At 41.7% G+C, this 27,388-nt stretch overlaps 1 protein-coding gene across 1 annotated transcript in view; it reads right to left on the bottom strand.

Moving 5' to 3' along the window:
• LOC126106432 (esterase FE4-like) overlaps nt 1-27,388 on the bottom strand; it is a 201,960-nt gene that overhangs the window by 101,248 nt on the left and 73,324 nt on the right. The window contains exon 4 of the mRNA XM_049912712.1: nt 13,417-13,602. Coding sequence (XP_049768669.1) covers nt 13,417-13,602 — 186 coding nt within the window. The remainder of the gene's footprint in view (nt 1-13,416; nt 13,603-27,388) is intronic.

Below are 27,388 nucleotides of genomic sequence, written 5' to 3'. Positions count from 1 at the left end.
GCGTCTGTTACTTACAAAACGAATGTTCTGTGCTTTCTGTCGATGGTGCCCACGCAAGCAAACTTGTTTTGCCTTAAGATATTTTGTTTATTTGCAACTTTTAGAATACGTCATAATTAGATGTAGTACCACCAGATTGCCAATTACTTTTTGCAGCATCACTAGAATAGTCTTCACAGGCGGGGTATATATCATCTGATAAGTCAATTTCTTTTACCGAAAGATTTTTTTCATCCCTTATCGAATCTTTGTGTCAAACACCTTGACATAAACTAAATGCAGTATTCCGTGCGTCTTCTTCAATATTCTTAAAGTGTCACGGAACCCTTGCAAGTAGTTATGAAGGACCTGTCACAGTAATTTTTGTCACAGATACCACTTTAGGTCTTATGATCCAACTGCCAATTCGATATTTGGTTGCCAAAATGCCGACTTTATTTTTTAATTAACTTGCTTTTTCCGACGCAAACGGTAATTAAAAATAGTTTCATACGATGCTAGTGCGTCCTTTAATATGCCTGGGAATGGTCACATGATATTTGAGGTCAGCGGAAAAGCCTCCACTGCATAAAAAACGTATGGCAGCATATGCAAACTGCACTACGATACACTTGCCATCGACGACTTCTACACAGTTTGAGAACTGCGTTCAAGTTTTCCCTAATATAACGTTGTTTGCAGTGTGTAACATAGATGCATACACAAATACATCACAAGTGATATGTGCTACAAGCTATATTAGACAAATATTCTGGCAATGAATACGCAATTGACCTACTTAATCAAAGGTGAAGTTATTTGCTCCTGGGTTGCATTAACAAGAAATACAATTCGTCTCACTATTTGTTTGCTGTGGGGTTCAGCCTGAAGATTGTGTTAATACACTGCACCCACGTTGCTCTATCCTGTGTAGGTTTCTTCGTCTCTACGTAACTACTGCATCCTACATCCATTCGAATCTCCTTCCCTTAGTCTCTCTCTCTCTGCAATTTAGCCTCCATTACCAAACTGACGATTCCCAGATGGCCAGAATATGTCCTTTCAACTATTCCCTTCTTTTAGACAAGTTGTGACATAATTTTCGTTTCCTCCGCAGTTTAATTCAGTACATCTTGTTTAGTTCTAACACATATCTAATCTTCTTCTTCAGCACCACATACTGAAAGCGTCGATTGTCTAATCTTCAGCATTCTTCTTTAGCACCACATTCTGAAAGCGTTCGTTGTCTTCCTGACAGGAGCGTTCATCGTCCGCGTTTCACTTAGATACAAGGATACACTCCACACAAATACCTTCATAAAATACTGTCCAATAATTAAAATTTATATTTGATGTCAGAAGATTTTTTTTCTTCAGAAACGCTTTTCTTGCCATTGGGAGTCTGCATTTTATAGCCTCTATACTTCTGCCTTCTCAATTACTACTTCCCTTTCAAGTCCTTGAAGTCTTACAACTGCAGTTTGGTTTCTGTAGAAGCTGTAGATAATCTTGTGTCCCTCTGTTTTATCGCTGATATCTCCAGAGTTAAAAGAATGTCTTTCAGTTAAGGTTGTCAAAACCTTTCTCTAAGTATACAAATGCCATAAACACAGGTTTGCCTCTCTTCAGTCTGTCTACTAAGGTACGCGGTAGGATCAGTATTGCCTTGCGTGGTCAGACATTTCGCAGGAATCTAACATTGTGCTCATGTTAGTTTGTACAGCCCCTCCCCTTTTCCTCTCTACATATTCCTTCCACATTCCAGTATTCCATCTTTGCTTAGTTTTGGCCTGCCAAATGAGCTCTTGACAGTTGCTTCTCTTTTGAACAAAGTTTTCTTTGCTGTTTTTCTTACTCACTTTCGGCACCTACGTTTCCCAAGTGCAAAATCTACTGTAACTTTCCCCATTTACATCCTCTGCTGTCTTCACCATTTCTTCTCTCAAAATATCCATTCGTATTGTAGTGGACTCCTTCGTTTGTTTCAGACAGTCATTGCCAAATGGTCAGTTAAAGATCATCGAAAAACTCTCGGTCTTAACTTATTCAGGTTCCATCTCTTTAATTTTTTGCTGTTTTCTATCTCTATAGTTGTGCTCTGCAGTTCATAACCACTAAATTATCATCGATCTGCGTCTGCATTGGGAAATGTCTTACAATTTAAAGTTTGGTTTCCAAATATGCATCTTTCTCTCATGATTCTTAAGGAGAGCGTTGGCGTTGATTAAATTAAGCTATGTGCAAAATTTTATCAGGAGGCTGTCCTTTCACCTCTTTCCCCGAGCCTATGTTTTCCTACTACTTTCTCTTCCTATATTTGCTTCCGAATTCCAGTCCCTCATCACATTTTAAATTTTTGTCTCGCTTAACTATCTCAATAATCTCTTTTATAGTACATTGTTTCAATGTACTCATCATCTGTGGTGCAGGCAGGCACGTAAACTTGTATCACTGTTGTGTGGGTGTCAACTCTATGTCTATACTGGTAACGATAATATTAACGGCAGTTTAGAGGTTCAAATGGTTCAAATGGCTCTGAGCACTATGGGACTCAACTGCTGTGGTCATAAGTCCTCTAGAACTACTTAAACCTAACTAACCTAAGGACGGCACACAACACCCAGCCATCACGAGGCAGAGAAAATCCCTGACCCCGCCGGGAATCGAACCCGGGAACCCGAGCGTGGGAAGCGAGAACGCTATCGCACGACCACGAGATGCGGGCAGTTTAGAGGTGGAGCTTCAATTGCTAACACTTACAGAGTGGTTAAAATACATGATCTTAACATAGCAAACACCGAGCATCAATTGTCATACATTTTCAATTACAAATAAATGACTATAACATAGCAGGCAATGTACTATGATTATAATAAACAGCGTTTAGGCACTGTAGTTCGCAGTACTAAAGGCTGTTGTGAAAGTAACAATTAGTTTCTGTTCTGGGGAGGCCGGTTTTTTAAATAGATGGTAAACAGTCATGAACGTGAGAAAGTCATTTCAGCCTTGAACGTATTCATCAAATCTGCTTATGGTGAAATAAGAAAACATGAATAATGAAATAAAAAAAACCTGCTGTGTCTTCACCCAACTTCATCTTCCTTTGGTGTAGGTTCACGGTATAGTTAATCAAATGCACTGCGCGTTTAGATGGGTCCCGCCCCACACCTCAGTGGCGGTCCGTGATTGGCTACCGCTAGCGTCCGTTGCTTCCAGATGGGAACGCCTATTCCTCTAGCCGCTGCGCTGTGATGGGAATCGGCCTTTACCCAAGCAGAAGCTCCCTGTGCACCGCATCTGCTATAACAGTCCTACGGTAACTTCAGAAAACTCTACAGGTCAGGTATTTTGAAAGATTTTTGCCGAACACAGAGGTAACTCGCAGAATGTTATAAGTCTGACTGTTACACGTAAACTGTTGAATAAGAAAACAGACTAAAGTTCCACGTCGTGGGATTTGTGAGGTGAAATCCAAAGAGGACGGGTATTTCCACTAGGCTGATTTTAGGCACAACTGCATCACTGAGGGACGTAGTAGGCGCTGTTATTGTTGCAAATAAGAAAGAAGGTGACTGGGTGCGTTGGGATGTGCAACGCAGTGTCCAAATTATTACATCGAGAAACGAAATTAAACTAAAGCAAACCACTATTGTACAGGTTTACATGTCCCTCATCAGAAGCTGATGATAAGGAAAGGAACTTACGGCGGCAAGGACGAAATAAACAAAAATGTGTGAACTGAGATAGAAATTTGATAGTCCTAGGTGACTGGGGAGTCCGTTTAAAAGAGATATAGAGATGCTGCGGGGTTTATTTGCACAAGATGTCTCATGTTCGTTCTAGGGTCGCGACCATTGATCTGTTGGCACACTTTAGCTGAGACTGTATTATCCCAAAATGAACCACAGCTGACATTTACGAAAAAACATAGTAGCACACTGAACGCTTTTGGTCATAGTTACTGGCCAGATTAAACACCAAAGGTTTTTCACAGTATCAGTAGAAATATTTGTGCATGTTACTGTAGAATCCCGTGGAATAAGTCACTAATTTATGTACATGACTCATCGCTGTGCACAATTAAGCAAGTTTGTAAGTGACGTAAGAGAGAAGTCATTCCGCAACAAATTAAGTAGGCAAGATTGTCCAGAGTGACCAAGTGTTGTTAGACAACATATAACAACAATTGCAGCCAAGTTCGTTGCGAGGTTGACAAGAAGTCGAATCGTAAACCCAGAGAAAATCAGAGATATGTCAAGTGTTAGATGTACACTGCTCGCCGTTATTCAACTTGCCCTTGGAAAAAGTAAGCCGAGACCCTGGTCGAAACAGAGAAATGGAGGTGATGGGAACAGTCACAATCCTGGCGTCTTCTGACGATGTCGTGATTCTTGGCGACACCCAGGAGCAAGTAAGTGCTGACACTTCACGATTCCTCCGTACCGCGAAACAAATAGGGCTGGTAGTGAAAGAGAGTAAAACAAAATATCTCATTGTCTCACGACATCAAGCCCTCCTCCCCTCCATTATTGTTGACGGGCAAGCCTTCGAACGAGTGAGAGAATTCAAATACCTGGGATCTGTACTGACCAACAAAAGTGAAGAGACGAAAGAGGTGCAGCAACGAATAACAAACGCTAATCACGTTTTCTTCAGCCTAAACAATTTATTGGAATGCCAGCTGATATAGCTAAAAAAAACAAGATTCGGCTGTACATGACATTAGTACGGCGACTACTTTTGTATGTTGTGAAACCTGGGCAACTTCAGTAACAACTGAAGAAGTAATTTGTGCTTTCGAGAGAAGGTACTTCGAAAGATATATGGACCCTTCTACAATACCATGAAGGGTAAATGGGAAAGAAGAACAAAAGAAGCCCTTTACGTGCAGTATGGAAAGCCACACATGGGCTGTATATTTGGGAAGAAGAGACTACAGTGGATCCATCCCTAACTGTGTTCTCAATTCCCAACCTGCTTGGAGACGCCCAAACGGACAACCGAGGACACGATGGAAGGATCAGGTACTGGCAATACTCAAACAAGTGGAGCCGACAGCAGTAGACGTTCAGGGAGTGTAAGGTGGCAGATTAAATGAATGTCAATTTCGCACCTAACGTGAGAGATTTTATACATCATAACAGAAAGGTGAATATGTCACCTAACATGCGAAAGTGAGCAAATTTGGCTATTAAAAGGCACAGTATGCAATGCAAAGGGATGACACTCTGTCGACGATATTAACACACCGAACCTAAATCCTGCATGTCAATGAGCAAGAGAAGAAAGAAGCTGCCAGAGGAAACATGTTAGTTTGGGAGCAAATGCGAATTGCGATGTCACGGCCCGACTACAACGGAACGCTCTTAAAGCAACCTGTGGCAGTGGACAACGAACATGCTGGGTGACTCATCGAAGAACGCTGGTAGCGAGCCAGTGGCGTGGTACAGAGAGAATCTTTAGAAAACTGCGTTGGAGAATTTCGAGATGGATACAAACAGACCAGTGACGCAGTCGATCATCTGAACTGCGCGTGGTACACTCATGATGTATGCGTGTAACTTTTAGGAATCTGGAGTGGGCACAAAATGTCCGATTGGATGACATGAACTAGGAAGGAGTAAGGTGCCGAAACTTCGATGCTGTTTGATGGTAGGCACTTTGCGACTGGCAGAGGCAGTTTCTACCAGATGAAAGTAATGCTCCTAGTGTTCGGAAAAAGCCGTAACGTGGAGCACGGAAGGACCCAGGTGGGGGATAGTTTTGCTACGAGAGACACAAGACCGAAAACTTTGGGGATTGTCCTCTGAACCAGTGTCAAGTGCAGAACAGGGAGCCTCATGCTCTGTAAGACGCCAAATAAGGAATATTGTGTGAACGCTACACTCACTTCGACCGACATTCAGCTAGATATTAGGTATAGCGTCGTTGAGCTCCAACAGCGGAGAAACGAAGCAGCTATGTAATTAATTGTTCTTGCGAGAACTGAGAGGGCATTGAAATATGCACGCTGCTCCATCCATGCACATGCATATCGCCATATTTCAAGACCAGGGATGAGTGCATGTTTTCTCACCTAACGAGAAACATAGGACGGTTTCTACTGATAAAATCCGCAAAGATTTTGATTAGCTTTTATAGGACTTTCAGAGGACGAGAGCAGCCATGCAGCCGACAGCTCATTGTAGATAAGGTAAATACCGCTAGCAGATGCGTAATCTTGTTGGTTCACCAGCTTGCGTCCGCTGTGAACTCGAGCAACCTTGAATACTCTTTTGCTCAGCTTCTCACAAAAACTAACCATCCTTCATAGACTCCATTGTCATCCTAAATAGTACCGAACTTAGAACCGGAATTGGATGATTTATCGTAATATTGGCCAACTTCATGATGTAGTAGTAAGAATAATTTTGTAGAGAACCTTCTGGTTAAAATTTAATATTGTTGAGTTCAGTGTCATTTCGATTAAACAGGACGAAATGCGTTATCTTGACAACTGTCCTAACATTGTCATGTTATAACCTATGTAAATTCGTGTACTTCTTTGATAGTAATCCTGAATTAAAAACAAGTTGTGTACAGCTAAAAATCGTTATGCTCTGTGATGGAATAAGGGTCCACTCCTAACCCCAATCATTTGTTCTATAGATGCTAACGCACTCACAGAGTGTTTTTGGTGATGTCTGACGATAGAGGAAAGGAGTGGAGTGTCAGAGCTGGAGACCGACAGCGATGTACCACCATCTGCAATAAATGTCTCCTGCACTGAGATTGTGACTGACGTGTTTTTTCTTTTTGTAATTTTTTTTTCTACATCCATACTCCGCAAGCCACCTGACGGTGTGTGGCGGAGGGTACCTTGAGTACCTCTATCGGTTCTCCCTTCTATTCCAGTCTCGTATTGTTCGTGGAAAGAAGGATATGCCTCTGTGTGGGCTCTAATCTCTCTGATTTTATCCTCATGGTCTCTTCGGGAGATATACGTAGGAGGGAGTAATATACTGCTTGACTCTTCGGTGAAGGTATGTTCTCGAAACTTTAACAAAAGCCCGTACCGAGCTACTGAGCGTCTCTCCTGCAGAGTCTTCCACTGGAGTTTATCTATCATCTCCGTAACGCTTTCGCGATTACTAAATGATCCTGTAACGAAGCGCGCTGCTCTCCGTTGGATCTTCTCTATATCTTCTATCAACCCTATCTGGTACGGATCCCACACTGCTGAGCAGTATTCAAGCAGTGGGTGAACAGGCGTACTGTAACCTACTTCCTTTGTTTTCGGATTGCATTTCCTTAGGATTCTTCCAATGAATCTCAGTCTGGCATCTGCTTTACCGACGATCAACATTATATGCTTATTCCATTTTAAATCACTGCTAATGCGTACTCCCAGATAATTTATGGTATTAACTGCTTCCAGTTGCTGACCTGCTATTTTGTAGCTAAATGATAAAGGATCCATCTTTCTGTGTATTCGCAGCACATTACACTTGTCTACATTGAGATTCAATTGCCATTCCCTGCATCATGCGTCAATTCGCTGCAGATCCTCTTGCATTTCAGTACAATTTTCCATTGTTACAACCTCTCGATACACCACAGCATCATCTGCAAAAAGCCTCAGTGAACTTCTGATGTCATCCACCAGGTCATTTATGTATATTGTGAATAGCAACGGTCCTATGACACTCCCCTGCGGTACACTTGAAATCACTCTTACTTCGGAAGACTTCTCTCCATTGAGAATGACATGCTGCGTCCTGTTATCTAGGAACTCCTCAATCCAATCACACAACTGGTCTGTGTCTTTGCAAATTTTTATAATGTGCAGTTTGTTGTATTCATTTTATATTGTGGCTTGTATTCTTTTTATACCGCTGTAGGCCTTAAAGGTCCATAAATGCAATAAATGATGATGATATGCACTGTTATATGGGAATATGACTGCATACATTAAAGGTTCATTGAATGTCGTTGCAGGAACTTTCTCAAACGACATAGAATGGAATCCACAGCTTTCTGGAGGAAGTTGTGTGCGATCTTGGTAAGTACTTCCTAAATCTGTGCCTCCAATGCGTCCATTGTGCGAGGTTTCGTTTGGGACACCTTTTTTGAACAGTCCCATAAAAAAGTTACAATGTGTCAGGCGTAGACGTCTCCCCAACAAGTTTCGCACGACATATGGAACGTGAGGCGGTGCGCCATCTTGCTTGAAGACGATGTAGTCGGTATTTTCCCATCCAGACACCGTGGGCCGAACGTAATCCTGAAGCATTTGAACATGGCGTTCCATGTTCATTGTGTCACGCAGGAGATATGGGCTGATGTCGTTTGTAGCCGTTATTCCACACGACCCTGTCACTTTTGGACGAGAATGCTGTAAGATGGCTGTTTTTTTTGATGATGTTATTGGATATGTTGATATTTGTAAAGGAAAGTGATATATTTGAAGAATTTTGGTCAGAGAAACAGTTGTTAGGCAACGGTATCTGTGTCTGTGATGGTAACAAATGGTTCAAATGGCTCTGAGCACTATGGGTCTTAACATCTGAGGTCATCAGTCCCCTAGAACTTAGAACTACTTAAACTTAACTAACCTAAGGACATCACACACATCCATGCCCGAGGCAGGATTCGAACCTGCGACTGTAGCGGTCACTGTGAGAAAACATTATGGAGTCACAGAATCTTTGACAGTCAGTAGCTGTGGTGTGCAGCAGACACATTTCATTGAGTGTACAGTGTAATGCACGGTCGCACTTGTGGAAGTATGTGAGTTGCAGATTTATTACGCGAAGGAATGATGACTCAGAAGAATGATTGGCTAGCATACGGACATAAAAAAGGTTTATAAATGAAGAACAAGGTATTACTTGATGAGGTAAGAAGTTTATTTTTATTTTTATAGACTTGTATTGTTGGTTCATTTCACCCTCGTCTTAGTCAAGTTTTTATTGATTATTCTATTGATTGATCTTCTGAGTTAATTTACTGTACCTAGGAAGATTAAATGAATTTTCATATTAATGTCTATATATTTTTTAAAAGTTCCTTCCTAACTGAAATTTCAAAAGTTAAATATTGTGTCATGCTTTTCATTGGCATTTTGTGTCAAGATTATGAAACCAATTTTCCTGGACCAACTGTACCCAGTTTTTAGCAGTATTTTTTTTTTCTTATTGAGTCTTACTGTTTCTGCCAGTACTTCATTTTGCAGGTAAAATGTAAATTTCGTGTGACTAGGGCCTCCAGTCGGGTAGACCATTCGCCGGGTGCAAATGTTTCGATTTGATGCCACTTCGGCGACTTGCGAGTCGATGCGGATGAAATGATGATGATTAGGACAACACAACACCCAGTCCCTGGGCGGAGAAAATATCGTACCCAGCCGGGAATCGAACCTGGACCACTAGTATTGACATTCTGTTGCGCTGACCAATCAGCTACTGGTGGCGGACATTTAACAGGTGAGATTCATAATACATGATTTTTTCGTTTCCTGTGCGTAATGTAGGTTCTCTTAGTTTCCTTATTTTACCAGGGCCATATTTCAGTGCAGAAATTTTCGTGTGTTTCAGGTTACATTCTTATACAGGTCGACATTACAGTTTGATTTTTTTTATACAGTTACGTTGTTGTTTTTTTTTAAGCATTTCGCAATGAGCAAGTCTACTGAGAGTGAAATTATTGGTTTGCTTATTTATTTGCTTATGAATGAGATCGGTTTACACACACACACACACACACACACACACAGACACACACAATTCTTTTAAATTTCATGTAAGTGAAGTGACTCTGACCTCAGTAGCACATTTAGGCTGTCAGTTCACATTCTCAGGTTCGTATTTAGCATAAAACACAGAAAAGTAAAGGCTACTCCCAATGTGTCTTCTCCATCGTAACTTCAAGATCCTGCGCTGTCCAATAATGGCAGCTGTGCCGACTGACAAAACCTCCCACACGGAATGCGATCTCGTCACTCCAGAGGCTGTTGTGAAACAATTGAGGCCAATCTTTGTTCCAACCCAACATCAACTCCTCATTCTGCACTCTGCTAACACAGTCTTCTGGTGTCAGCTGCTGCACGTAAAATAGTTTCCATGTTCGAAAGTTTAATTCCTTATGCACTACCTGATGCGCCTTGTGAGTCCGCTCTCTCGTGCTGCCTGACGTCTCGATTTCCCTGGACAACGATTTTGGATGGACGACCTGTTTTTGCTGCATCCTTTACCAAACCTGTGGTCACTAGCTTCGTGCAGCAACTCTTTATTGTCTCTGGAGGAAATGTGACATTCCTTCCCTTTACCATAGGCCACCATCTCTGCAGAAGAACGGTACAATTCCACATCTCATAGAGTGAAGCAACCTGTGCTTGTTCCCCGATTGTAAATCGATCGACCATCTTTGTTGTTGTTGAGTGCACCGCCTCCCACGGCCACCGTCGGTACTAGGCACCATGAAAAATCACAGTCCTATTTAATGTTCTCTACGTTTGTGCTATTTCCAATACTATGGCATCAATATTAAAAACTTAACAGTCATTTAATGACAACTAGTTACTTCCTGATCACCCAGTATTACGCGTAAATTGGCAGAAAGACTCGTCCTTGTGTGATTACATGATTGCCAAACAGTCAGTGGAAGCATTCACATGCATTATGTACAAGGTGGTCAGAAAATGTGTGAAATGCTTGTAGGGATGTTACAGGGCAGGTTGTACTGAGACATAAATGTTGAGAAAGAAATTCGATACGTTGCGCCGTTTCCGAATTATTTAGCATTGAAGTTAGCCAATCAGATCGTCGCGGGAGTAAATTCAAGTTTCAGCTAACGAGCCAAAGCACTCGTTGGGCAACACCGCCCCTGGCAGGCCGCTTGAATGCGAGCGCGCGACGCCCCGATTGGCTAACTTCAATGCTAAATAACTCGGAAACGGCGCAACGTATCGAATTTCTTTCTTAACATTTATGTCTCAGTACAACCTGCCTTGTAACATCCCTACAAGCATTTCACAGATTTTCTGACCACCCTGTATATGAGAGTATGCGTACAGAGTGATTTAACGTGGTATGACCACATAAAACGAATCTCCAGTATGACAGATGGCAGACTGCGGTTGAGTTGTTCAGTTAGTGCGTTAGTTATCTGATAATCAGTTGATTAGTTAGTCAGTTCTTTATGATACAGAAAGAGTTTACTGAGAGCTGTTATATTTGCCATGATGGTTTTCAGGAGATTTTGGCCATAAACGTGAATGACGTACGCGCATTTGATAAATGTTCTCAACCTCTGTAACATGGATATAATCATATTCTTAGTAAGACTGCGTTTGAGACCAGAGATGTTAGTCAGAGAGGTTAACTTGACTTTGCCAGAGTAAGTTAGATAGTAGCAGTAAAAGAGTGTGCTGGACAGTCTGGCAGTGTACTTGGTTTAAAAACGATGAAAACTGCCTTGCTGTGTAGTGGAGGCAGCATTATTTAAAAAGGATTTTGCAACGATATGTTTTGAGTAAATATATAAAGCAAATAAAATTATATTAATACAAGAATGATAAAAAGCAACTCTTGAGGTAACCCAGTTTCTTGTATTTGTAATTGTGTGAGTTCTCATTGTTAGAAAATTGTGTATGGTTGAAGTTTACCCTAGAAATTTTGTAATGAAGTGCATGATCTTGTCTTATAGTAGAAACAAGTGTCAAAAGACAGAATTATACACAGCAGAATTACTGAGAAATATTTTGCTAACTTGTCTAGGCGTGAGAACTTTATAAAAATGTGTATTGTTGTTATGGCTTAACGAAACACAGTTAAACTTGGAGTCTTTCTTCTCATTTTTCAGTCGTTAAGATTAATTGTTCATTTTCATTAACTTTCATGATCCTGTTTGCATATTCACATTGCACATCGCGTGTTGTGTACTGAGCTGCATGTATGAAAGTTAGTAAGATACCATATTGAATTGCACAACGCAAGTAATGCAAGCAAAATTTGATTTTCGAGAGTCCCATCATTATTCCCAATTGCAACAAACTGCGAAGCAGACGAGTGTTCCGTGCACACAGGTATGCCAATAAATTTGAATTCTATGAAAGTTCATGTCCACTGCAAGACACAGTTATTGGCAGAGTGTATTTGTGAAAACAGTATCAATATCAGTTCAGAGGCTTAATACCAGTAAAAGATTTCAGTAAAGTGCTATCTTATGAATTTTCAAGCAGTTTTATCAGAATTCCAGATGCGTTAATTTTATGTTCATTAGCTGTTTAATTACAATAACGGTTCTAGTACAGCGATTGTTTGCAAAGTTAAAGATAAATATTATCAATATTAAGGGCCAATATTTTAAACTGAGTCATTCTTTTTGCAGTCAGATGGAGTATGTAAATGTCATTGAAAACAGATTGAGTTCTGGCAGACGAATTATTTGATGTACAAGGTAGTCTGGATTTCGCAATGTGGACTGTGAGCTCCACATACTTTGATTCAAAAATAAATTTTCACATAGTTCTGTTGCTCTGCACTGAGTTTTACATATTTCGATATGAAAAATAGGTTTTACACATTTCTCAGATACCAACTTGACACTTATGAACACGAGTTTAAGTATATAAGAAACTTACAAAGTCACTTTTATAATTATCGTAGAGCCTCTCAGCGGAAAATACTCATAATTTACATTATAAGTTCCTTTGATTTATTTTTTTCGCTGAATAATCGTTAGAAGTTTAGTCCACCCACGAAGCAGATAGTTTTCAAAACCCTGGTTCAACCAATACTTGAGTATTGCTCCTAGGTTTGTGTGCCATATCCTGTAGAATTATAGAATAAATGGTGAAAATCCAAAGAAGAGCAGCAAATTTCGTTAGAGATTCATTAGACATGCTTGAAAATGTCACGGAGGTAGTCAGGCATACAAAGTGTCACGCACTACAAGAAAGGCCGTTCTGCTTCATGATGTGGTTTACTGTTAACTTTCTGAGAGGGCACATTTCTATGTATATTTTACGAATAGTGCATGAAGTTAAAATCAGAAAGATTCAATCTCACACACGGGCCTACCAACAACTGTTTTTCTCTTGGGCCATTTGTGACTGGGACAGGAAAGGGCAAATGCCAGTATTACACAAAGTACCCTCCACCGCACTCTATAATGTAGCTTGCGGATGTAGATGTAGATCTGTTGCAACAGATGACACGAGCACACGACTGCCAATGTTAATGGCCATTTGCTGTGTCTCAGCTGCAGCACTGCTGACATCTTGTATGACTAAGACTTTTTAAGCCATTCCCACATTTAATATTACTTCTGTTCAGATATCAAAAATGTACAAAATATCTGGAGTGCTGTGACAGTAATCGTCACACACTCCACACTCTGATTTGTAGAACATCATAGACCCCCTTTCCACAGTACTGGTGACGAGTACTTACGCACCCTTGGTCAATGGCGAGAGGACGAGAGCGTGGCAGGACCATCCCCCTCCACTGCAGCCGAAGATGGTGACGTTGTTGGGGTCTCCCCCGAAGCTGGCAATGTTGTCCTTGACCCAGCGCAGCGCCATCACCTGGTCCTTGAAGCCCATGTTCCCCGGCACCAGACGGTCCCCTGCGTTCAGAAAGCCTGCAACACGACACGCAGAAATCACCACAGCTGGTTACGATCTCATCCATCGATAGCACTATTAACACCACAACTTTAAATATGAAAGGTATCGAAAAGTTCCCGTTCGAAGGTTGTACAGTCTTGAATTGGTATGCCAATCAGGCAAAATCGCCGTGAACATTGGGGCAATTATCCCACCGATGCACCAGGTTGAAGATAGACCATGTCCTGCCACATGAAGAAGTGCCTGTTGCACATCTTTCTCTGACAGATATCATCGACTTTCATGGCCTTTGTTAAGGGAATGACGGCGTGAGAATTGCACGGGGAGAGATTAGGACTATAGGGCTGGTGCTCAAGTGTCTCCCATTGAAGTACTTCTGTGGTACGACATTTGTGATATGGGGATGTGCGTTATCATGAAGCAGCAGCACTCCTTGTCTCACACAATGGTGGCTGTCAAAAGACATGCTACCCCATACATGTTCTTCACTCTTCGATGGGGGTCTAATGTGTGTCCTTCGGCAGCCAAGAAAAGAATAACAGCACACTGGTCTCCGTTGGACGAATTTGGTAATAGTTGGCATACAGGGTGTATTCCAGTTCCATTAGGACTGTACGAAAAATAGAAGTCATCGATTATATTCACATTGAGCTGTGTTGAGCTCGTGTTATGCGTCGGTTTAAACATCCTATCCTGTGTTTGGTTTCTCGCGGTTATTCTGATTATGCTGTAGTTCGCTCTCTCGATCAGGGGCAAGAGTGGTGTGTATCGATATTCCCAACTTGTACTATGTTTGGTCGGGTGCTTATAGTTTCCAGCTCTGCTGTGTGCGAGCAGTCGGTCGGTTGTCGTGGAGCAGCGAGGAAATCTCCACGGCGCATAGTTTGGCCGGGCACGCTGGCGGTCTCTACATAGAGTTGGAGTGTGTGGGGCTGTTCCCATTGCTATGAGGTCCGTGGCTCACCGACCCTGGACACGAAAGTTGAGTTTGGATTTAAATTACCCTGTGCCATTTGGTTCTCGTTGTTCGCTGTTGGGGCATTCCCGCGAGCAACAACGTGTGTGTTCGAGTTGGCGAAGGTTTAGCCACCGTGCGGTGGAGTCTAACTGTGTTCGGTTATTTGAAATTGAAATACACTGGAGGAATTTTCTGCCATGTGGCCGTTAACATTCTGGTTACCTGTCCCGGCCGTTGACGTAAATTTAGGCAGTGTGCTTTCCTCACTGTGTTGTCGCTGTCCAGCAGGGTGTGTAGTTCGGCAGCTTAATGTATGCTTGGTAGTGGGCGTCCATGCCTTTTACGTTTGCATTGAACTCCCAGTTGCTGCTGGTCGAGTGGAGCGCAAGTTACCTTGTCGGCGGGTCCGTTGACTGTCTGGCGGTTGGGTTGTAGTCGGATCGAGAATGGTTGGACCGACTGCCTGTCTCACCTAAGTGGACGTTAGTATTTCAAGTGCTGGCCGACCTCAGAAACTTTTGAGCGCCGTTAGCTGCACTGCCTTTTCTTATTTTCTGTGTATCTGTATGGCTCATAGCCGATGATTTTGAATTAAAGGAATTAAAGTTGAATTGTTTTTAATGGTGTTTTAAATTATGGGCCTTCAGCCGTTTTAAAATTAAAAGATTCTTGCTTGTCAGGTGTTAGGTTGTTTGGGCCTTCAGCCTGATTAATATATTGATTAAAGATGAAGCCTTGGGCCTTCTACCTACTAAAAATTATTTTAGTTATGTTTTAAGTTATGGGCCTTCAGCCGTTTTAAAATTAACATTACTTGCTTGTCAAGTGTTAGATTGCTTGGGCCTTCAGCCTGATTAATACACTACTGGCCATTAAAATTGCTACACCAAGAAGAAATGCAGCTGATAAACGGGTATTCATTGGACAAATATATTGTACTAGAACTGACATGTGATTACTTTTTCACGCAGTTTGGTGCATAGATCCTGAAAAATCAGTACCCAGAACAACCACCTCTGGCCGTAATAACGGCCTCGATACGACTGGGCATTGAGTCAAACAGAGCTAGGATGGCGTGTACAGTTACAGCTGCCCATGCAGCTTCAACACGATACCACAGTTCATCAAGAGTAGTGACTGGCGTATTGTGACGAGCCAGTTGCTTGGCCACCGTTGACCAGACGTTTTCAGTTTATGAGAGACCTGGAGAATGTGCCGGACAGGGCAGCAGTCGAACACTTTCTGTATCCAGAAAGGCCCGTACAGGACCTGCAACATGCGGTCGTTCATTATCCTGCTGCAATGTCAGGTTCCGCAGGGATCGAATGAAGGGTGGAGCCACGGGTCGTAACACATCTGAAATGAAACGTCCACTATTCAAAGTGCCATCAATGCGAACAAGAGATGACCGAGACGTGTAACCAATGGCACCCCATACCATCACGCCTGGTGATACGTCAGTATGGCGATGACGAATACGCGCTTCCAATGTGCGTTCATCACGATGTCGCCAAACACGGATGCGACCATCATGATTCTGTAAACAGAACCTGGATTCATCCGAAAAAAAAATGACGTTTTGCCATTCGTGCACTCAGGTTCGTCGTTCAGTACACCATCGCAGGCGCTGCTGTCTGTGATGTAGCGTCAAGGGTAACCACAGCCATGGTTTCCGAGCTGATAGTCCATGCTGCTGCAAACGCCGTCGAACTGTTCGTGCAGGTGGTTGTTGTCTTGCAAAAGTCCCCATCTGTTGGCTCAGGGATCGAGACGTGGCTGCACGATCCGTTACAGCCATGTGGATAAGATGCCTGTCATCACGACTGCTAGTGGTACGAGGCCGTCGGGATCCAGCACGGCATTCCATATTACCATCCTGAACCCACCGATTCCATATTCTGGTAACAGTCATTGGATCTCGACCAACGTGAGCAGCAATATCGCGATAGACTACAATCCGACTTTTATCAAAGTCGGAAACGTGATGGTACGCATTTCTTCTCCTTACACGAGTCATCACAACAACGTTTCACCAGGCAACGGCGGTCAGCTGCTGTTTATGTAAGAGAAATCGGTTGGAAACTTTCCTCATGTCACTACGTTGTAGGTTTTGCCACCGGCGCCAACCTTGTGTGAATGCTTTGAAAAGCTAATCATTTGCATATCACAGCATCTTCTTCCTGACGGTTAAATTTCACGTCTGTAGCACGTCATCTTCGTGGTGTAGCAATTTTAATGGCCAGTAGTGTATACTGTTTAAAGATAAAGCCTTGGGACTTCTACCTACTAAAAATTAATTTAGTTACGTTTTAAGATATGATCCTTCATCTGTTTTAAATTAAAATTCCTTGCTTGTCGCGTGTTAGATAGTTTAGGGCCTTCAGACTAAATGAAGGTAAGGCCTTCTGCCTTGTGTTTTTTTATTTTATGTTACCTTCAGTCTTAAATCATCGGCCTTCAGCCGTCCTTAAATTAAGGTTGTTGCTTTTCAAGTGAGATTTTGGGGCCTTCAGCGAAATTATAGAACTCACTTCACGTGAGGCCTTCTGCTGCTAAATATTCTTTTGGCGTCTGAATTTTGAGTTAATGGCTTTCAGGCGTTTTTTTTAATTAAAGTGGTTGTGCCCTTAAGGCATAAGGTAGTGTGGCGTATTCAGCCGATAACTAAGTTCAAGAATTTGTACTGTAATGTTTGGTGAAATAAATAAAGTTATATGTGTTCGAGTCTAACTGACAGCCGCTCATTTGGGCCCCTTTCCGCAATTATTCCAACTACCTGTTCTGTCCTGCGGGTTTAGCAGGACGTTCCACACAAAATCATGGTGCTCATTCAAAATAGTCTCCCCCGGAATCGAAACATACTGAAATCGTTTTAAAGGACTTTGTAACAGTCACTATAGTCTTTTTTTGGAATAGCATTTATACTGCAGTACAATTTTCTTTCATGCCCTTAACTGTGTCATAGCGGCGTCCTTTCATTGCAACTTCAATTTGGGGAACAACCAGAAATGAATACGTTGGGTGTTCCAGCGCTGTGATCCATTAGCTGGCCAAAAACTCGAGCACAGTCTTCGCTTTGTGAGCTGGGGTGTCGTCATGGAGGTGAAACAAGAAACCTGTCTCTTGTTATTCGGGTCGAATTCGACGAATTCTCGGCCTCAAACGCTGTTGCCTCACTGCTCCACTGCCATTTTCCGACGAGTATCGGAGACGTACTGTTACATTTGCGACCAGGATGCCTGCTACAGCACTGCAAACGCTTTCTGCGCAGATGTTTTTGAAACTTAAAGGACTGTAACGCCGCTATTCACCATGTGATAGCTTCGCAGTTTGGAATTTCACACCAGCAGTCATAAAGTAACTGTGACACACTGTGTATTCACGATTCCTCATTTACTGCACGCACTTCGGGAAGACACGAATGCCACATTAATTCCTTGCCCACACGTCGGTGCTTATATGCCCACATTGTAGCCGCGCTACATTGCATATACCGGGTGATCAAAAAGTCAGTATAAATTTGAAAACTGAATAAATCACGGAATAATGTAGATAGAGAGGTACAAATCGACACACATGCTTGAAATGACATGCGGTTTTATTAGAACCAAAAAAATACATAATTTCAAAAAATGTCCTACAGATGGCGCTTCACCTGATCAGAATAGCAATAATTAGCATAACAAAGTAAGACAAAGCAAAGATGATGTTCTTTACAGGAAATGCCCAATATGTCCACCATCATTCCTCAACAATAGCTGTAGTCGAGGAATAATGTTGTGGGCAGCACTGTAAAGCATGTCCGGAGTTATGGTGAGGCATTGGCGTCGATTGTTGTCTTTCAGCATCCCTAGAGATGTCGATCGATCACGATATACTTGCGACTTCAGGTAACCCCAAAGCCAATAATCGCACGGACTGAGGTCTTTGGACCTGGGAGGCCAAGCATGACGAAAGTGGTGGCTGAGAACACGATCATCACCAAACGAGATCTGTCACGCGTCTAGCAATACCTTTTTTTTATTCTAGTAAAACCCCATGTCATTGCAAGCATTATTCCGTGGTTTATTAAGTTTTCAAATTTATACTGACTTTTTGATCACCTGGTACTTTGCAGCAATGTCCTAAAACGAAAACTTTTGGATGATTCCTTATACTTTCGCAAAGGAAAAATCAACTAACCAGAGAACTACATGTAACTGTTTATGTTAGTTCGCTTTGCTTAGTCCATTTTTTCTATCTCATTACTTTTTGTGTCTGATGAGAAGAAGGTAACACAAGCCATTCTCCAAAGCACGTAAATATTGCGTGTGTGGGTTTAAAATAATTTTTATTTTATTCATGCAAATCAAAGAAAAACAGTGAAAAAGACGGAACTGTTTGAACTACTTCACACATACTCTCAGGCTGACTCACTCATTCTTTGATAATATTCCTGTTGTTTTTTGTTCCTCTTGCTTTTCATTTCATCGTGCCCTCGAAAACGTGTAAATATTATGTTCTGTTTGGGCACTGAAGACTGAAAATCGTTCAATCTCACTTTTATAATTAGCACTGAAATGGATGTGTGGATACTGTCTTAGGGATTGTACGTACTGGATAGTGCAAAGGGTCGAATAGCTTGTCACTGGGTGCTCCAGTGTTAGGCGAGTGACGAAGCCCCTCAGGTAACTGGTGGGCAGGCCGTGAAAGAGGGCCAGTCTCCACTCTGTTTGCTTGCTGGCGGTCTCGTCCGAGATGTGGAGCAGACTCTTCCGGCAGCGACTGAGAGCACTGGTTGCACCCAGCTGCAAATCGCAACACTTGTTGGCAAGAATGAAGCCTGCCGCCTTGGTTCCTCCAGGATGCTGGCTAATTTGGTGAAGACAGAAAGCCTCGCCTACATGATAGAAGCAGAGCTATTGTTTTGTATAAGTCAAAAATTATCCACACTTTTCATAAAACACATTACTTACTTCAAAACTACAGTCGATTTACACATTATTTTGCAATATAGTCTCCCTTCTTTGAAATGCACTTGCTCCATCGGTCTACAAGCTTGTGTATTCCTGCCAAAAATAAGGTTTCCAGTTGGTTGCAAAGCCACTGATGCACCATTGCTTGCACCTCTGTGTCTGAGAAAAATGGATGACCACGCAATGCGTCTTTCAGTGGCCCAAACAAATAAAAGTCTGATTGAGCAAGATCCGGATTGTAAGGCATATGTTCCAGCAGCCCAAAACCCAATTTTTGGGTGGTTTCAAGGGTGAGGCAAGCCTTCTGAGGACCGGCTTTATCGTGTAACAGCAACACTTTCTGTACATAAAGACCTCGTCATTTTCTACAAATTTCTGGTTGAAGTTTGTTAGTCAACAGTACCCAGCAATTGTCTTTGTTGGTTTACCTCTTCTCCATTTAATCTTCCACTAAAGGCGCTTTTGCGCCCCAAAACATGGTTAGCATAACCATTCCACCAATGTCACAGACTTGATTTTTTTCTTCTCTGGTGATGTGGGTGCTTCCACTCCATACTCTGGCGTTTTAATTCCGGCTCATAGTGATGAGACCACGTTTCATCACAAGTCACTATTCTCTCCAAAAATGACTCGCCTTCTGTGTAGTTATGGTCGAGTAAGCGTTGGCAGATCTCAAGAGTTCATGTTATCCACTAAGTTGTCATGGCACCCATTGCGAACGAACTTTATGGGAGACAAGTTCATCATGGTTGATGGTATAGGTCTGATGTTCAACACAGACGCTATACCATCTGTAGAATCCACCTATTTGTCAAAACTGTCTGCGTGTTACATTTTGGTCTGGCGACTTTTGTGCTATAAAACACTTGACTGCAGCAGTTTACTGTCCCCATGCTGTGCTAACAGTCGAAGACGAATTTCAGCCCCTTTCACTCATTCTGACCAAAGAAATCGTATCACTGCAAACTGCTAGCGGACCGGACATGTTTACGTTGCCACCGCCGGCTCACTTCAAAAAAACTGCTCTGAGCGCTATGGGACTTAACATCTGTGGTCATCAGTCCCCTAGAACTTAGAACTACTTAAACCTAACTAACCTAAGGACATCACACACATCCATGCCCGAGGCAGGATTCGAACCTGCGACCGTAGCGGTCACGCGGTTCCAGACTGAAGCGCCGGCTCACTTCTCTTGCAACGAATGTCAACTGAGGCGCACGTCACCACAGAAGTGCCAATTGCAAACACGCATTCGCGCAATGAAGTACGACTACTGGAAAAGTGTTTTTGAGACCGTCTTGATAACTTTTGACTTAAACTCGTAACATCATTTCCAGCAGCGACTGGTCTGCACTAACTCGGAGCCGAATGGAAGGCTTAAGCCAGAGGTTCAGACGGTTGTGTGACGATACTGGATGCGGATATCACGACGTCTGCAATCGGGTGGAAAAATGTAAGACTACCCTTAATATTTGTGATGTGGGCTACTAGCAGGGAGTGACTACGTGTGGCGTGAATATGTAGTAGTTCAGATTAGAGTGAAACCTCAAAAAACACGATAAGATCCATCCTGAGTCCAGACACGGCAGAATTCGCCACAGCAGCTCAGAGAACGGGTAGTAAAGACAGAGACTCGTGTGAATTTCTTCTAAGTGCCTTTCTCCCAAAATTAACTTGACGGGTTAATGAGGCAACCAATTTATCAAGGTAATACATACCTTAGACGTACTGGTAATAGACAGATCCGAACTTCTCTACTGAGTGTATAACACGGAATCACTGATCATAAGCCTGTAACAGCATTACAGAACACGGCCGCAAATAAGGCTGGATAGCTAGATGTACAGCGGACTCGCAGTTGACTTATTTTGGCAGTTATAAGAGTCGAGGGGCATGAGAGGGAAGCAGTGGTTGGGAAGGGAGTGAGGAAGGGTTATAGCCTATCCCCGATGTTATTCAATCTGTATATTGAGCAAGCAGTAAAGGAAACAAAAGAAAATTTCGGAGTAGGAATTAGAATGCATGGAGAAGAAATAAAAACTTTGAGGTTCGCCGATGACATTGTAATTCTGTCAGAGACAGCAAAGGACCTGGAAGAGCAGCTTAACGGAATGGAAAGTGTCTTGAAAGGAGAATATAAGATGAATATCAACAAAATAAAACGAGGATAATGGAATGTAGTCGAATTAAATTGGCTGATGCTGCGGGAATTAGATTATGAAATGAGACGCTTAAAGTAGTAAACGAGTTTTGCTATTTGGGGAGCAAAATAACTGATGATAGTCGAAGTAGAGAGGGTATAAAATGTAGACTGGCAATGGAAAGGAAAGCGTTTCTGAAGAAGAGAAATTTGTTAACATCGAGTATAGATTTAAGTGACAGGAAGTCGTTTCTGAAAGTCTTTGTATGGAGTGTAGCCATGTATGGAAGTGAAAGATGGACGATAAATAGTTTAGGCAAGAAGAGAATGGGAGCTTTCGAAATGTGGTGCTACAGAAGAATGCTGAAGATTAGATGGGTAGATCACATAACTAATGAGGAGTGTAACGTACCCTCTCTGTTATTGTTTTTGTTTTTTGTTATTGTTTTTTTTGTTATTGTTAGTTGTAGAGATACGAAATTATTGTAGCGGTTTGCTTAGTCAGCCGTACTTCGGAATTTTTTGACATTAAATGGAGCCTGAAACTTGGGTAATAAATACTTCGCGTGAAGTGCGATTTGCGGCATAAACAAAAATTAATTGCGGAGATGCAATCCACAGAATATTAACAGAAAAGCTTTAGAACAATGCGCACGACTGACTAGACACATTCAGAGGGTACGTACATTCGCGTACGAGTGGGTACGATCTGATGAGAAAGATCTATCTTAAATTCTTTTGTGTAAAATAATTACGTCGTAACACACTCGGAGATTGCGAACGTACAATCAGGGTAGAGGCACGTACTTTCTATCATTCCCCATGGCCTGGGCAAAAGAATTGCAATTATTTAAATTAAAGAATATTTCTTTTTCAATCAGACTCTTATTTTTATACGAAAAGGAAGATTGCAGGTTCTGAATGTCTCGGCAAAAACACATCGAAATTAATCTTAGCGGCCACCATAGGAAAGCAGTGAGCACGACCACGTACCTCTATTGTTGAGCAGCGCCGTCGTTAAGATCGTCGACTCCATCTAAAATTCGCCTTCTCGAATTAACAGAATAATTTGTACTCCACTGGTATGGGATTTAGGCTTGATCTTGACAGAAATTATAAAACACATTTTTCATCATTTAACACCTTCATTTAACACACACATAGACATGGAACTATACAGTACGTCTCTACGCCAGCACGTCAGAACAAGAAGGCAGTTAATACTGGAAGTAATAAAAGAATCTCGAAATTAGTCCTTTGTCTATAAATGATAAAAAAGTTTTTTAGAGTATTCCTCTGGTATGACAGTCGAACAAATTTTCTTCTTATATCTTTGAGATTAAATTACAACATTTTTAAGTTCCTTTTCAGGAGGCATAGAATAGAATTGGAGAGAAGAGAAATTTGTGGCACAACTTGACTAGAAGAAGGGATCGGTTGGTAGTACATATTCTGAGGCATCAAGGGATCACCAATTTAGTACTGAAGGGCAGTGTGGAGGGTAAAAATCGTGGAGGGAGACCAAGAGATTAATACACTAAACAAATTCAGAAGGATGTAGGTTGCAGTAGGTACTGGGAGATGATAAAGCTTGCACAGGATAGTGTAGCAAGGAGAGCTGCATCAAACCAGTCTCTGGACTGAAGACCACAGCAACAACAACAATGTTTCATGAGCACCCACCCAACGTTGTGGACTAACTTCATCTTAAAAATAATGGATTCTTATAAATAATCCAGTATTAGACAAGAATGCAAAATTTATCTATAATCAATACAACTGGTTTCGGCTGCAACAACTAGCCTCCTTCAGATCTGAAATTTTATGGAAAATTGCACAAGAGGGAGAGTAGTGTGACACAGACTGTCCTTTTGACAAACGTTAGGCAAAATCGGTACACACCAAATATGGCAAACTCTGCTGTCTAATCACCAGGCCAGTAGGAAACACATTCTCATCAGTAAATTGCATACTTGGGCTTTACGGGAGTCACAGCTCAACTTTTTTGTACGTGTTCATTGAAATAACTGTAACCTAAAAGATAAAAACAAATAGTAAATATGACGCAGTCATTATACCATTGCAAGGTCGAAACTACAGTATTCTTACCCAAATGTGTGAGATCGTCATAAAGATTGTGCAGTAACTTTGTATCGACTAGTATCCACGTACGGCTGGTCCCGACGGAGGTTCGAGTCCTCCCTCGGGCATGGGTGTGTGTGTTTGTCCTTAGGATAATTTAGGTTTAGTAGTGTGTAACCTTAAGGACTGATGACCTTAGCAGTTAAGTCCCATAAAAAAAGTATCCACGTACGAAGAATGCTTTTCACAAACTCATACATAAATTTAAGCCTGTCACATGGCACCAGTAAATAAGAGTGATATGCCTGCGTCAGAGCAGGCGGAGTGCTGACTGATGTTACATGGTGGGACATACAGGAAAACTACGTGCCACCGGATGGCGTGGCAGCTACAGTATATTAACTGAAGCAACAAATAACTGTACGAACTATTATATGATGTATACAGAGTATAATACTAGTAATTGTAATCAAACAAGTAAACAAATCCCAGATAACAGCAAAAAGCATAATAATGACGCACGTTCATATTTCAAAGTGACAGGATGCCACTACACGGTATATTATCTTTATGTAATGTAATTGAGAATAATAATAAGAAAATTTGTATTATCAATAACATTAAGCTATTACGTATAACCAACCTAAAGCATTTAAGTACCCAATATTAAAGAATGTAAAGTCATACACAAGTGAGGAATGAACATGGCATCCACTTGTTTTTTGTCAGACCGTAAGATAATGACATGGGCGATTCGGAAACATATGAATGGAATGCATACCATAGTTTATAACAACAATGTTCACATAGAGAATATCATATATGAAGGACAGTCAAATGAAAACGAGAAAGATGGGAAAGAGTAAGTGAACTGCTCATTACTTCAAAACTAATCACCCTAACCGTTAATACATTTATCTCACTATGAGACAAAACGATCAATACCTTCGAGGATAAATGTTTGTGGTTGCCTATCGCACCACGATTGTATCTAAGCGTGCATCTTTTCGTCCAGAGCAAATATAAAACCACGAATGGCTTTCTTCAGGTCTCCAAAAATATGGAAATCGCACGAGGAGAGATCGGGACCGTATGTAGAACGTGGGTGGGCTCACAAGTTGCCACGGTTGCTTCGACTGCGTTGCAGAAGTTTCGCTGGGAAGCCGTCAAACGTCCTCCATACAGTCCAGGTTTCTCCCCATGCGATTTCCATATTTTTGGTGACGTGAAGAAAGACATGCATACCGGCAATTTCGCTCCGATGGTGCACCTCTGCTTGCAATCGTGGTTCTGCAGGCGAGGGCAAACGTTTTTCATGAAGATACCGACCTCCTTCTCTCACAAAGGGATAAATTTATTAACAGTTGTAGCGATAACTTTTGAAATAATAAACATTTTACTTTCTTGCTCCCATCTGTCTAGTTTTCATTTCATTTTCACTTATAGTTCAAAGGCACTTATGAAACTTAATCATCATTTTAAATATGACTCACGGTACATGGCCTAGGAGAACCACAAGCCTTCACGGCAATCGATAACAGATATAAGTCAACACAGCACGGTAACCAGAAGATTAGGATGCATGTATTGTACATGTTAGGATACAGTACATGTGAAAGTCATGACAAATCAGTTTCTTGTATACTGCACATAGGGATGTATCTGATACAAATGTGCCCTATCAAAGGAACGGAAAGATATAAATGTTGTATGCCAATACCTGAAACATAAGAGTTGTGGTATCAGTTACATTACAAGCGACAAAACTAGTCAGCCGCTTGGATTCAAGTGAAAATAGCGATAACATGGCCTACATTTTTAGTCGTAAGCAAATGACTAAAGACATACTCAATAAGATCAAGAAAACATCAAACCTAGATAGACCAAAAATTCGTCATAGACTAATATCATATTTGAAATATGTGTCTGTGAGAAATAATGTAAGAAGTGCAGTGAAAATATGCATTTTACTTGACATCAATGTATGTGTGAGTAGTGGCCCCATGTCTACGTGAATGAGAGACATTGTAGTACATATGATACAGTGCAAAAATTCAAGACTATTAAATGTAATGCATAACACATTTATAAAGACAAATTGCTATACTGGTTAAATGCCAGAAAATGTTATAACAGACCGATCAAATACTAGTATATTAAGTGGCCTAATGTTCACGTGAGATACAGACTAAGGTCTATGTAACACAATAAAATAAAATGCTACACCCCAAGCATTGTAGTATCCGACAATAATACCTGTAGTCTAAAGGCAGGCATATGTCGTATGTGTGCTCAAACATAACACTGTGCAGGTTTACTGTTAAAATTAGCTCCATGAGAGAAAACGCTCTGCCGTGAAAATGTGTGGTTTTATTTCCTTTGCCACAGCTAGTTTTAACTACGATAGCGTCGCATTTGAACCATAAGACAAATTGTTTCTACCATATATATTCTTTCTCATTATATATACGTATTTTTAAACACAATTCAGATACTCAACACTGCCGCTACGGTCGCAGGTTGGAACCCTGCCTCGGGCATAGATGTGTATGATGTCCTTAGGTTAGTTAGGTTTAAGTAGTTCTAAGTTCTAGGGGACTGATGACACCAGATGTTAAGTCCCATAGTGCTCAGAGCCATTTTGAACTCAACACTGCACCGTTTTATTTTCTTCTTCACCGACGGTTTTCGCAGAAAATGGAAACGTTGTATTTCTTGCTTATCGGATGATTAGAGTACTACTATATAATCTGAATTTGCGGTAATAACAAACAAGGCTCAAATTGAGAGGGGGAGGAGACGGTAAGAGGAGATGGAGAAATTGACATAGGGAGTGGAAACGTGGAGATGGACAGGAAGAGGGGCGGAAGGAGTTGGAGACAGAGGAGGGAGGAGAAACTGGACAGAAGGAGGGGAGGAGGTGATAGAGAGGGGGGTGGGTGGGGAAGAAGCAATAGATTGACAAAGAGAGGGTAGGAGGAGATGAACAGAGAGAGGGGTACGGGGCGAAGGAGAATAGGACGTATATCCAATTCCCATACATATCAGAAACGTGTGCTTCCTCTTTTCTTTCGTTTTAATGTAACTAGACTGAGCCACAGCATCACGTCGCCGGGCACAGTTAAGTGACATATTTCTATGTTTGACCACAAGGAGCTGCAACGCACCACACTCGATGTTAAGTTTTCCATATTGTTTTTGCACAATTAATTTTGTTACCTTTCAACAAAAAGCACCATATTTTTTATTTCACTGAACGAACAACGTAAAAAATCCTTCGAAACATCTGGATCAATTTGAACCAAACTTCGTACACGTATTACTTCCTGTGTGGAAAGGTATACTGTGGTGGTAAGAATCAGCAGGGTCCTGTTGGGATGAGGATGATAGTGTGGAGAGAGAAGGTAGAGGATGTGGACAGGGAAGGGTGAGTGGAAGAAATGGAAATGGGGGAAAGGTGACAGACAGAGGAAACAGGAGGAGGATGTGGACGGGAGGATAGGAGCAGGGTTGGAGGAAGTGGATAGAGAAAAACGGAGCCGGCCTGGTTGGCCGATAGGTTCTAGGCGCTACAGTCTGGAACCGTGCGACCGCTAAGGTCGCAGGGTCGAATCCTGCCTCGGGCATGGATGTGTGTGATGTCCTAAGGTTAGTTAGGTTTAAGT

Source organism: Schistocerca cancellata, chromosome 10 (assembly GCF_023864275.1).
Source record: "Schistocerca cancellata isolate TAMUIC-IGC-003103 chromosome 10, iqSchCanc2.1, whole genome shotgun sequence".
In the NCBI taxonomy this organism is placed as follows: Eukaryota; Metazoa; Arthropoda; class Insecta; order Orthoptera; family Acrididae; genus Schistocerca; species Schistocerca cancellata.
The sequence above is the reverse complement of the archived record's forward strand: the minus strand, read 5'-3'. Positions and strand labels throughout refer to the sequence as shown.